The sequence below is a fragment of the Pelobates fuscus genome, chromosome 12 (assembly GCF_036172605.1).
Source record: "Pelobates fuscus isolate aPelFus1 chromosome 12, aPelFus1.pri, whole genome shotgun sequence".
NCBI classification, from domain to species: Eukaryota; Metazoa; Chordata; class Amphibia; order Anura; family Pelobatidae; genus Pelobates; species Pelobates fuscus.
In genome coordinates this window covers 7194625-7208055 of record NC_086328.1, presented here as the reverse complement: position 1 = coordinate 7208055, position 13431 = coordinate 7194625, and the positions used below count along the sequence as shown (strand labels likewise).

At 48.4% G+C, this 13431-nt stretch overlaps 1 protein-coding gene across 1 annotated transcript; it reads right to left on the bottom strand.

Moving 5' to 3' along the window:
• Positions 1-11964: 11964 nt before the first annotated feature.
• On the bottom strand, positions 11965-13208 carry LOC134578783 (carbohydrate sulfotransferase 5-like). Its single transcript, XM_063437820.1, has one exon. The coding sequence runs from the start codon at positions 13189-13191 to the stop codon at positions 12019-12021; it is 1173 nt and encodes a 390-aa protein (XP_063293890.1). The 5' UTR covers positions 13192-13208; the 3' UTR covers positions 11965-12018.
• Between the last annotated feature and the right edge of the window lie 223 nt (positions 13209-13431).

The window sequence follows — 13431 nt, the reverse complement described above, 5'->3', positions numbered from 1 at the left end:
TGCTCTCCGCCATCGGCTCCCACTTGGCTCAGCACTGCCCCCAATCCAAACATTGAAGCGTCTGTGTGGACAAGAAATCTTTTAGTTGGATCAGGAGCCGTTAACACAGGAGCATTAGTTAGGGCGGTCTTGAGCTGTTGGAATGCCTGCTCGCACTCTGGGGCCCAGACAACCAGTCGAGGAAGGTTCTTTTTGGTCAGGTCCGTCAGGGGTTTGGCCAGGGTGCTGTAGTCGGGTACAAATTTCCTATAATACCCTGCAGTCCCTAGAAACGCTAGCACCTGGGTTTTGGTCCTTGGGGTAGGCCACTTAGCTACGGCCTCAATTTTGGCTGGCTCGGGTCTCTGCTGCCCACACCCTACTCGGTGTCCTAGATACTGCACCTCGGCCATACCTACGTGGCACTTACTTGGTTTTAACGTTAACCCGGCTTCCCCAATACGGTCTAAGATCGCCCCTATATGTTGGAGGTGATCTTCCCAGGTCTGGCTGAAGATGGCTATGTCGTCCAGGTAGGCACAGGCATAGTCCTGGAAGCCGTCCAGTAGCCGATCTACCATCCGCTGAAAAGTAGCCGGAGCGTTTTTCATTCCGAATGGCATGACCTTGAACTGGTACAGGCCAAACGGAGTGACAAACGCCGGCTTGGGGATGGCATCATCGGCTAAAGGAATCTGCCAGTATCCCTTACATAAGTCAATGGTAGTGAGATACTGACCCCGTGCCATCTTATCTAGCAGCTCGTCTATCCGAGGCATCGGGTAGGCATCAGACACTGTCTTGTCATTCAGCCTCCGGTAGTCAACGCAAAATCGGGTCGTGCCGTCCTTTTTAGGCACCAGGACTACCGGCGATGCCCAGGGGCTATCTGAGGGTTCGATAACCCCTAGCTGCAGCATTTCATCCAGCTCGGCCTTCATATGGGTCCGGACTGATTCCGGAACTCTATATGGCGTCTGTCGCATAGGTAGCTGTCCCGGGGTTTCAACTCGGTGGGTGGCCAGCGGAGTGTACCCAGGTAAATTGGAGAAGGTAGCCCCTTTAGCTACGATCAGCGCCTGTATCTGGGCACGCTCGTGAGGGCTTAGCCGCTCCCCCAGTTGAACTCCCCGGGAGGGCTCTACCGGTTCTTCCGGTTCTAGCAGATCAGGTAGTGGCAAGTTCTCCTGATCTTCTACGGCGGAGGCACAGATTGCCGTCACATCCTCTATCCGCTCATGGTAGGGTTTGAGCATGTTTACGTGAAGCATGCGTCTCTTCCCCACCCCTGAGCAGGGGCCGATCACATAGGTAGTGTCGCATCGCTGCTCCACTACCTGGTATGGGCCTTGCCAGATGGCCTGCAGCTTGTCTGTGCGGACAGGTTTTAAAATTAAAACCTTCTGTCCCACTTGAAAGCTGCGGTCCCTGGCTCCTCTATCGTACCATCGTCGCTGACGTTGCTGGGCCGCCTGGAGGTTGGTGCGCACAGCCTGAGTTAGCGCCTCCAGACGGTCTCTGAACTCCAGTACATACGATACGATAGGGGTTTCGCTAGCGGTACTCTCCCCCTCCCAGTGCTCCCTAATCAAGTTTAAGGGTCCCCGTACTCTTCTCCCAAACAATAGTTCAAATGGGGAGAACCCGGTCGATTCTTGGGGGACCTCTCTATACGCAAAGAGCAGGTGAGGTAGGAACCTCTCCCAGTCTTTGTGGGTTTCCCCGAACGTCCGAAGCATCTGCTTCAGCGTCCCATTGAATCGTTCACATAGTCCATTGGACTGGGGGTGGTAGGCTGAATTGACTATTGGCTTAATGCCACATACCTTCCACATATGTTGGGTGACCTCAGCAGTAAATTGGGTGCCCCGGTCGGATATTATTTCCTGGGGAAACCCTACCCGGGAAAATACTTTCATTAGAGCTTCCGCCACGGTTTCAGCGTGAATGTTAGTGAGGGCCACCGCTTCGGGGTATCTGGTGGCGTAGTCCACCACAGTTAGAATGTACTTTTTACCAGAGGGACTGTGTTTTGGCAGGGGCCCTACTATGTCTACTGCTACCCTGCTGAAGGGTTCGGCGATAATGGGTAGGGGGCATAACTTGGCCTTGTGGCGATCCCCTCGTTTACCTACTCGCTGGCAGACGTCGCAGGAGGTGCAATATTGTCGCACATCCTGCGAGATTCCGGGCCAGAAAAACACATGCGTTAGGCGGTATCGGGTACGGGTCATCCCTAGGTGTCCTGACAAGGGGATATCGTGAGCAATTCTGAGCAGCTCCTGCCTATACTTCCGTGGTACCACTAACTGTTTGTTAGTCAAGGTGACAGACCCCCCCCCACGTCCTTGGCCGTGACACGGTACAATAACCCTTTCTCCCACGTGTAATGCTCCCCCTCTAGCCCGGTCTGGTCAGCTTGTGCCCGGTCCCTATAGACTTGTAGAGTGGGATCGGTCTGTACTTCAGTGACAAAGGTAGTCGGGGTATCCCAGGATATGGGAGTCGGGTGGGGGTCATGGTCTCTTACCTGAGCCTCAGAGTGTATCGGTGTAGCCGTGGTGCGAGCCTGTTGCCGTGTGGTTACTGGATGGGCTTCCTGGTAGGGGGCCTGTGGAACAAAGGCAGAGGTCATCTGACCCAAATCATTCCCTAGCACAACATCTGCTGGTAAGTTCTGCATTAGCCCCACTTCTACTGTCCCCTCTCCCGCACCCCAGTTCAAATGTACTTTCGCCGTGGGTAGTCGGTATACAGCTCCCCCGGCTACCCGAACAGCCACAGATCCGCTGGTATGCGTGCCCTCCGAAACCAAATGGGGGGCTATCAGGGTTAAGGTAGCTCCCGAATCCCGCAGTCCCTGAACCTCGTTCCCCTCAAGTGTTACCAGCTGTCGGTGATGCTGCCGGTTATCGGTGGCTCGGACCGACATTACTTCGTGTAAGATACCCAGAGGTTCCTCCGCATGCACACTCCATAAATCCTGAGTGGCTGGTTCCCTCTGGTAATGGTGAGCAGCCGCCCTGGGTGCGGGGTTTGGACGCCCCTGATTCCAGGTGGGCCTGCCGCGATTCTGGGTGCATTCTCGGGCCATATGCCCCCATTGTTTACAGGAATGGCACTGGATGTTGGCCCGCCCGTTGTATCTGGAAGGTGGCGGTATCTGTCCTTGTGAAGGACGGAACGGGGCGGCGGTGGGCGCTAGAGGTGGTGTAGCGCTAGGTAGTCCTGGGGGTCGGGAGTAGCTTTTGGCTACAGGTCCCTGGTGCCTCCGGGCATCAAAGTGTTGATCGGCCAATCTAGCCGCTTCCGTTAGGGTGAGGGGTTTCCTGTCCCGCACCCATTCTTGAGTCTCCGGGGATAATCCATTAAAAAATTGCTCCAGCAACATCAGCTGACGCAATTCCTCCATGGTGGTGGCGTTGCTGGCCTGTATCCACCCTTGGGAGGCTTGATCCAATTTGTGTGCCCATTCTGCGTGCGAATCTCGCTCTGGTTTGCGTAAGTGTCTGAACTTGCGCCGGTATGCCTCTGGGGTAATGGCATACCTCTCCAAGATTGCGCGCTTTACTTTTGCATAATCTTTGCTGTCCTCACTGGGTACAGCACGGTACGCTTCGGCTGCCCGACCTGCTAGTTTGCTTGCTAGCAGTTGCACCCATACTGACCGTTCTAGCTCATGCAGATCACACAGTCTTTCAAAGTCCTGCAAGTACCCATCTATCTCGTCCTTTTCCTCGCAAAAAGCCCTGAAGGCCTGGTACGGGATCTTGGGCTTTACCGGGTTGTAGAGGGACCCTGTGTTGGACTCGGTTCGAGTCAAGGTGTGTTGCGGGCTGTGTGCCATAACATATTCCTGCACATTTGCTATTACCATTGTCAACATGGCCTCCGATATAGGTTGCGGCAAAAATGCTAGCCTGGTCCTCATCTCTCTTTCATAGAGCGTTTCCTCCATAACTACTGGGGGTGTAGCGCTGCGGGCTTGGTCTCCCTCCATCAGCTCGGCAATTAGTGTAGCCTTGGTTTTGCTGCTGGCTACTTTCCCTCTGGCTTCCAGTAGTTCCTTTAAAGTCTGTCGTTTCAGTATGGTATAATCAATCTCCATACGAATTGCCTTTGCTTTCCTCGTTCGGTAGTTCCAGTTACACGAACTCCGTTTTTCGGCTGTAAGGTTCGGATCCCGTCGCTTGCCACCAATTGTAACGGAATGCAGTACATTAGTCCACGATATCCGTTGGTATCCTCAGGAAATCCACAGTCAGAACAGAAAGCACGGCAATATTCCCCATCCTCCCAATAACCGGACGAAACACAGTTTGGGAGTCAACTAACTCAGTTTATTCGCAAGCTGGCATATTTAAGCAGTTCCCCATGCAAGGGGTTTCCACACAGATAATCCAGGGGATTTCTCCCAACATGCATTGTGACTTTCCCAATAGGCACCGCTGCACGAGAGGGATACTCCCACCAAAATGGACGATTAAGTGGATTATCCCCTCGTGCAGCAAAACCGACAATTGACTTTAAAATATATATTTTACACAATATTCGGTACTTTGCGCTGGCGGAACGTTCGACAGATAGCTGGGGTCGGAGCGCATACTTTGTGAGAATACCGCTCCGATCCCAGCTGAATTGACCGAACGCCGCACAGAATACATTCAAACATTGAGTTCGGTTTAAAAGTACCGAATCGTTGTGGGGAACATAATGTACCGAACGCGGAACTCCCGAACGCTCTGGAAGTCCAGCGGTGTTCGGATCATTGAGTAGCCGTTTTCAGTTCCAGGCTCTCGACGACCGAACACCGCTGCAGAGACAAAGGATCCAAGATGGCCGACCGCCGCATGGTCGGTAGCCGATCGGCGGCCACCTAGGAGAGCCCTTAATTACCGATTGCAACATTGTTGCAATCGGTTAATTGGTGCCACACGACTTGTGAATGTGTGGTCTACCTGGGGAGCCCGCATTCGTACGGCGAGCGGCCGGTATAGCCGTGTTTCGTCGAACGAATGCTTTGTATGCTGGCAGGGTACGGCTGCCAGTATGCGAACGGCCATAACATAGCACTTATACAGGTAAGGACTTACAGTATACATTCAGCCTATGGACAACCTGCAATACATATAGTTCAGAAGTGGCTAGGTTTGCCACAAGGTACTTAGCTAATGGTCCCACCTCACTATTTTTAGGGTGAGGGGGTTAGGTAGGGGTTAATTTTTGGGGGGAGGGGGGTCACTAGGGGTTTGGGGACCCCTAGTCACCTGGGGAGGGGAGGTTCATTTTTTATTTAGGGCCCCCACCCACTGCTCAGGGGTGGGGGACAGGGGGGAGGACAGTAGGTCCCCCCGTAATTAGTATTTAGGGCCCCCACCCACCGCTCAGGGGTGGGGGCCAGGGGGAGGACATTAGGTCCCCCCCTCATTCTAATTTAGGGCCCCCACCCACCACTCAGGGGTGGGGGCCAGGGGGGAGGACATTAGGTCCCCCCCCTCATTCTAATTTAGGGCCCCCACCCACCACTCAGGGGTGGGGGCCAGGGGGGAGGACGTTAGGTCCCCCCTCATTCTAATTTAGGGTCCCCCACCCACCAATTAGGGGTGGGGGCTCGGGGGGAGGACATTAGGTCCCACCCTAATTGGTATTTAGGGCCCCCACCCACCGCTCAGGGGTGGGGGCGGGGGGGGAGGACAATAGGCCCCCCCATTATTTTACTTTAGGGCCCACAACCGCCACTCAGGGGTGGGGGCGGGAGGGGAGGCAATAGGTCCCCCCCATTATTTTACTTTAGGGCCCACACCCGCCACTCAGGGGTGGGGGCGGGGGGGGAGGACAATAGGTCCCCCCATTATTTTACTTTAGGGCCCACACCCGCCACTCAGGGTTGGGGGCTGGGGGGGAGGACAATAGGTCCCCCCCCTTATTCTAATTTAGGGCGCCCACCCGCCGTTCACGGGTGGGGGCTGGGGGCAGAGCCGCCATCAGGGGGTGACAACCATGACGGTTGTCACGGGCCCGGCGGTCCTGGGGGGCCCGGACTGCTCTGGCAGTCCTGGGCCCCACTTTCCCTCTCTGCACACATAGATAGTGAATATCGATATCTATGTGTGCAGCCGCGGGCCCTCGGCTCCCTGTTACTGCAGAGAGGGCCCAGCACACTGCCTCTTCTCTCTTCTAATAACTCTCGCGAGGCCCGGTTACCATGGCAATGCTCCGCGGGTCTCGCAAGAGTTATTAGAAGAGAGGAGAAGAGAAGAGTATAAGTAGTGTGCTGGGCCCCCTCTGCGTTACCAGGGAGCCGGGGGCCTCCCCACCAGACCACCAGGGATGGAATCTCCCCCCTCCCTGGACACAGGTAAGCAGGGAGGGGGGAGAAACATTTAATTTAATATATACTAACACAACACACACACACTGCATACACTAACACAACACACACACACTGCATACACTAACACAACACACACACACTGCATACACTAACAACACACACACTGCATACACTAACAACACACACACTGCATACACTAAAACAACACACACTGCATACACTAACACAACACACACACTGCATACACTAACAACACACACACTGCATACACTAACACAACACACACACTGCATACACTAACACAATACACACACTGCATACACTAACACAATACACACACACTGCATACACTAACACAACACACACTCTGCATACACTAATACAACACACACTGCATACACTAACACACACACTGCATACACTAATACAATACACACACTGCATACACTAATACAACATACACTATGTATACACTACACACTCACTGCATCCACTACACTGACACACACTCTGCATTCGCTACACATTAACACACTCTGCATTCACTACACTAACACACACTCTGCAGTCACTGCACTAACACACACACTGCATTCATTACACACTAACACACACTCTGCATTCACTAAACTATGCACACACTCTGGATTCACTATACTGACACACACTCTGCATTCACTATACTGACACACACTCTGCATTCACTACACTAACATACACTCTGTATTAACTGTACACACAGCATCCACTACACAAACATCCTGTATTCACAGTACACACACTACATCCACCACAAATTGAAACACTCTGCATTCACTATACACAGACACTGCGTCCAATACACACACTGTATCCACTACAGACACTGCACCCACTAAACACATTTCATCTAGTACATACAAACACGACATCCATTACACAAACACACACTACATCACTGTACACACACTACATCCACTACTCAAACACACTCTGCGTTCACTATACACACTGCATCCGCTACACAAACACACACTCTGCATTCACTGCACAAACAGTATCTAATACACACAAACACTACATCCATTACACATATTCTAATTCACTTCCACTATACACACCACATTCAGTCCTGCATCATTGTCAGCGGACTAGGTAGGGCGTGGGCGGGCCCGGGATGGAGGGGGGCCCAGACCTTGTGCTTTGTCAGGGGCCCCAAAATTTCTGATGGCGGCCCTGGCTGGGGGGGGGCAGTAGGTTCCCCCTTCAGGTTAGAAGCCCCCACTCGCGCGGCACAGGTGGGGGCTTGGGAGGGGGGATGTGTTGTTTTTTTTATTTTTTAAAAACAGGCTGCTCACTGTTTAATAGACATGCCCCTACTCGCGGTTTAGACCAATTTAGGTCTTTCAGCCTTTTAGTAGATAGCTCCCTAATACCGTGGGAATTAGGGAGTTATCTACTTACTCATTCCTGTCATTACATTGACTGGCTAAGTAACTTACATTTTATATGAATGTATGTGACTTGATTGTTGTAAGTGTTGCAAATGCTTACAGCTGAATCCTGGCTATGTTTGTATACGTTTTATTTAAAATTGTATACAGTGTAACACTCTTCTTTTTCCACTGGGTAAGTATATTAGTCAATATAGTATATTAGTATATTAGGCAATACTGTGCTTCGGGACTTCGGCACTTTGACACTTCGGAACTTCGGGACCTCGGCACTTCGGCTATTCAGACATTCGGAAGTACCCGAATGTCCGAATTGCCCGAAATTCGTCCGAATTCATATTCAATTCTGCCTAACGTCTGCAAATCCTCAACTGTACACATATATGCAGACGACACTGTAATCTACGCTAGTAAACCCAATCTACTGCAGCTTGAGGCTGTGCTCCAAAACCAATTCACAGAGGTAGAAAAGTGGATAGCAGATAGCATACTCTTGACAGTTTTTAAACACAAATTGACAGTTTTTAAACACTGTCTGACCCCAGGTGTGTTTACATGGTTAATGGATCCTGTTATATACTAAAGGGTGAGATGGGTTTTTACCAATTTTTACATATGCTTCATTTAACACAGAATATATTTCCTTTCAAAACTTGATGAAATGTTTATTATATTAAAAATAATTTGGGGTGACAGTTGTCCATTAACTTCTTTGGTATAATGTGGTTTATTGTATATAATGGGCTTTCAACAAACTCTTTGATTCTGTCCGACGATACAATATTTTGTAATGTTTTCTGCCTGACGTGTTTAGTATTATTTAAAAAAAAATATTATCTTACAGAGACTTTTTAATTTCTTCTCTCTTTTCGACAACCTTGAAAGCAATCGAAAGACGGGTAATGATGTGTAACGTGGGATGTTAAATGGAAAGATGTCTTATGGGAAGGGTAGTCACCAATCCTTGTAACCGTTCATTACAATAAGTGGCATATAGTATGGGACCATGGCTGCAGCTAAATCAGATCTGGGTTAGAAGGAACCAGGGCTTTTCTCAGACAGACATTTAAACAGTTGATAGGAACTTGCTTGATTCTGATGTCCCCAGTAGGGGGCAGGCCGAGAGAGTTTTCTGCAGTACCAACCATCACCTTCATAACATTAAATCATTCAATTACTGGGTCAAAAAGCAATGATTTAAAAAAAGTCATAATGAATTGTGGTCTGCTACAAAATGTTTACCAACATTTTTTAAAAATGTTTACCAACGCAACTAAACTTTCAGTGTAAATCATATGTCCCAGGTGTCCTGATTTAGGAGGGACGGTCCCTATTTTGACACAAATCCATCTGTCCCTCTTTTCTGGGAGCTCTATATAGTTGGTGCGTGTGAGTGTATCACAGAGCTTCACAGCAATAATACTCCCAGTAATGTGTCTGAGTGTATAACAGAGCTCCACAGCATTAATACTCCCAGTAATGTGTCTGAGTGTATACCAGAGCTCCACAGCAATAATACTCCCAGTAATGTGTCCGAGTGTATAACAGAGCTCCACAGCAATAATACTCCCAGTAATGTGTCTGAGTGTATAACAGAGCTCCACATCAATAATACTCTCAGTAATGTGTCTGAGTGTATAACAGAGCTCCACAGCAATAATACTCCCAGTAATGTGTCTGAGTGTGTAACAGAGCTCCATAGCAATGATACTCCCAGTAATGTGGCTGAGTGTATAACAGAGCTCCACAGCAATAATACTCCTGGTAATGTGTCTGAGTGTATAACAGAGCTCCACAGCAATAATACTCCCAGTAATGTGTCTGAGTGTATAACAGAGCTCCACGGCAATAATACTCCCAGTAATGTGTCTGAGTGTATAACAGAGCTCCACGGCAATAATACTCCCAGTAATGTGTCTGAGTGTATAACAGAGCTCCACAGCAATAATACTACCAGTAATGTGTCTGAGTGTATCACAGAGCTCCACGGCATTAATACTCCCAGTAATGTGTCTTTAAACTACAATAAATGTGTTTAGAACCGTCTGTGTGAATAAGATACATTGTTCTAAATGACACTACTTTAGTTTTAGATGGTTTCGGTACTATTCTAGAGAGTATTTAATAGATGTGATCGTTTCTGTACTATTCTAGAGAGTATTTAATAGATGTGATCGTTTCTGTACTATTGTAATAGTTGTGGTCCACTTCCCCCAATCTCCCTGAAAACGATAAGTGCGATCAGTTTCTAATCATTATATACTATTATATAATATACTATTATATACTATTATAAACAGCGGGTAAAATATGGTTTAAACATTTTGGAATGAAGAGCCATAGCTCACACATTGGCAGGATCTATTGTTACTGTCAAAATTAGTAATAGTTTATCTTATTTGTTGTTAAATGTAATGCACTGTGGAATAAGTTTGCGCTATATAAATGCCAATAATAACTTTCTCATAAAAGTCAGCGTTTACATTGTGATCTAAGGCCACCTCTAGTGGTTGTCACTCAAACTGCCACTAGAGCGACTTCCTGGGTTCAGTCCTTGAAAGATTGCATGACTGACATTGAGCGTCTCAACGCTCTGCAGGGAAACACTGAAACAGTGCTTCTCTATGATGAGATTGGCAGAGTGTGATGATTTTGCAGTGCATGCACACAACCGACCCAATGCTTCTCTACGAGGAAGCATTGGATTGGGTGAGATCAACGTGATTGATGATCTTAATCATGGAGGCAGGCTGCCAGGGAGTGAACTGTGCTGCACGGTCTAAAAAGTGAGAAAATCTATTTTTTTCCTTCATTAAAGTGTGGCCTAGGAATCGAAATGCTTACTAGAACACTATAGCGTTGGGAATATACGTTTGTATTACTATTGATATTGTTCCTTTAACACAATACCGGTTTACTGGATATAGAGTATCTTTCTGGTTATGAATTATAAAGTGATTTCAATCATATAGAATCCTGTTTTTGCTCCCTTAAAGGACCACTCTAGGCACCCAGACCACTTCAGCTTAATGAGGTGGTCTGGGTGCCAGGTCCTTCTAGGGTTAACCCATTTTTTCATAAACATAGCAGTTTCAGAGAAACTGCTATGTTTATGAATGGGTTAAGCCTTCCCCCTATGTCCTCTAGTGGCTGTCTCATTGACAGCCGCTAGAGGCGCTTGCGTGCTTCTCACTGTGATTTTCACAGTGAGAGCACGCAAGCGTCCATAGGAAAGCATTATGAATGCTTTCCTATGTGACCGGCTGAATGCGCGCGCAGCTCTTGCCGCGCATGCGCATTCAGCCGACGTGGAGGAGAAGAGGAGGATCGGAGGAGGAGAGCAGGAGGAGATCTCTCCGCCCAGCGCTGGAAAAAGGTAAGATTTAACCCCTTTCCCCTTTCCAGAGCCGGGCGGGAGGGGGTCCCTGAGGGTGGGGGCACCCTCAGGGCACTCTAGTGCCAGGAAAACGAGTATGCTTTCCTGGCACTAGAGTGGTCCTTTAATGGTTTACTTTTTCCTTTGAATAATGCCTTATTGACATTATTCTACTGTTCTCCCCCCTAAAAGACCCTGAAAACATTTTTAAAATAAGGTTTCAAGTTATCTTAATCCAGCGGCAGGTGAAGCTCCTGATGCTTCTCGGCACGCCCCTTGTGACACGGTAGCCGGGCAGAGGTCTAGTCAAAGGTGCATGTACCAGCTCAGAACCAGCAGAGGCAGGGGAGAGGAGGTGGAGGGAGTGTGGGAGGAAAAAAATAGCAAATTGCAAAGGAAGGAGGGAGCGCTGCAGTCAAGGAAGGAGGGAGGAAGAGGAGACATGAGCTTCCTCCTGCAGGATTTACCTACGAGTGAGAAGCAGTGAACGTCTGTGCCAGTGTGCAGTGTGCGCTGATGACAGGTGTAATATACGCACAGAATTGACATTACGCAGCCCAGAACAGATTACTGTCATGTGCGTCAGGGGTGTAACTAGCCAGAAACACTGCACATCCAAACTCCTTCCACCATGACCACTTCAAAAAGCAGAAGTGGTCATGGTGGTTGGATTAACTCTTTAAGCATTAATTTGGACAGAACTTAAATTTTGTATTAGACATAGCCAAGCTGGACCACGATGCTAATTCAGCTATCGTGGTCAAAGATTTGCAATTTCCTTTGTCAGTTAAAAAAAACAAACCCAGTTTAATGAAAAGACTACAATAAGCAGACAGATTGTACATTCATGACCCTGCTCCAAGTGTTTGTTAAATAGTCCTAAATTAGTTAGTCCCTCATTGATGCTTGGACTGCTGATTTTTTCTCTGAGACTTGCTCTGCCACGGTAAGAGAAGATCTAATGAGGAGTCTTTCTGATCCTCTTCTTTTGCCAGAATCTGGTAGCCAAATACTCCCATGGCTTCAGCACAAATATTTTGTATTGTCTGAATTGTTTTAAAGGGCAGAGCGTTCCTCCATGCTTTGGACACGTTCTGGGCATCTCTAGAAGTTATGATGAAACCTTCTCCTTGTCCTTTGCCATGCGTTATGTTGTGTATCCACGTCTTAAGTCTGGAGGTAAATTGAAGGTTTGCAAATTGGTACATCTGCTTGGCCTTTACAATAGGTTCATTGACTATGTCTTCATAACGCACGGTCAGGTAGCGGCCATGAAGAATGTTGGGGCTCTGCTTCGTGGCCATATGATACATCTCAGCTTGGCTCCTACAGATCTCCTCCATCACCTTGTATTCCCTAACCATGTCCGGTTCTGCTTTCTGCCCCATAATAATATCACTGTCCCTACTGAGCTCATCGGTTCTCTTTAGCCGAGAGTTGAAAACGCCACGGGGATCTCGTACCAAGTGAATTATCCTGAGGTTAAGAGACGGATCCTGGAGTAGCGGGTTGAGCACCTTTAAATCAAACAATCTCACTTCTTTAAGAACAATATGGCTGTATGTTCTACAAGCTTGCCTAATGGTCTCAAATGGATATTTACCACAGAGAGTTCTGCAGTCACTCTGCGAAATGACCTCATGTCGTTCGAAAGCTTCACACGCTGGCGGGGTACATAGAGCGCGACTGGTCTCCCACTGAAACAGGCTTGATTTGATCTTATGTGATGGCAAATAAGCATCAAACACCGACATATCACACAGAAACACCGAGCGGATCAGATCCCGCACCGCCATATGCAATACTTTAGCGCTGTTCTGATACATTGTAGACCACACATGCCATGCTGGTTCCATTAAGTAGAAGACGTTGGGGTGTTGGCTGAATATTTGCCCGGTAAATGAAGATCCAGATCTCCACGAAGACAGGATGAGCACGTGCGTCCGTTCATGCGTCTTGACCGGAGCAGAAGGGCTGTAATGCAGCTGCAGAACGAAACAGACCAATGCTGCAGTTTGTGCTACGATCAGAAGAAAGATAGAGAACTTTCCTAAACTGAATTTGACCATGATACTGGATAAAAAGAGAGAAGAAACATTCATTAGGAAACACACAAAAAAAATGATAAAACAAAACCGTATCAGCTGGTCCTGTGAAGGGCAATAATCATCAGCCTTTCTAATAAGTGAGTGGGCACTGCCCACAGGGTATTGTTGGCTATTAATGGCACTAATACCCCCCCCCCCAGATATTTGTCAACTAAATCTCCCATGATGCTCGTCACTGTCTCGTTGATGTGGAGTGCCAGA

Excerpts from the sequence above, each read along its gene's own strand:
- LOC134578783 (XM_063437820.1), bottom strand. The coding sequence starts at position 13,191 with ATGGTCAAATTCAGTTTAGGAAAGTTCTCTATCTTTCTTCTGATCGTA.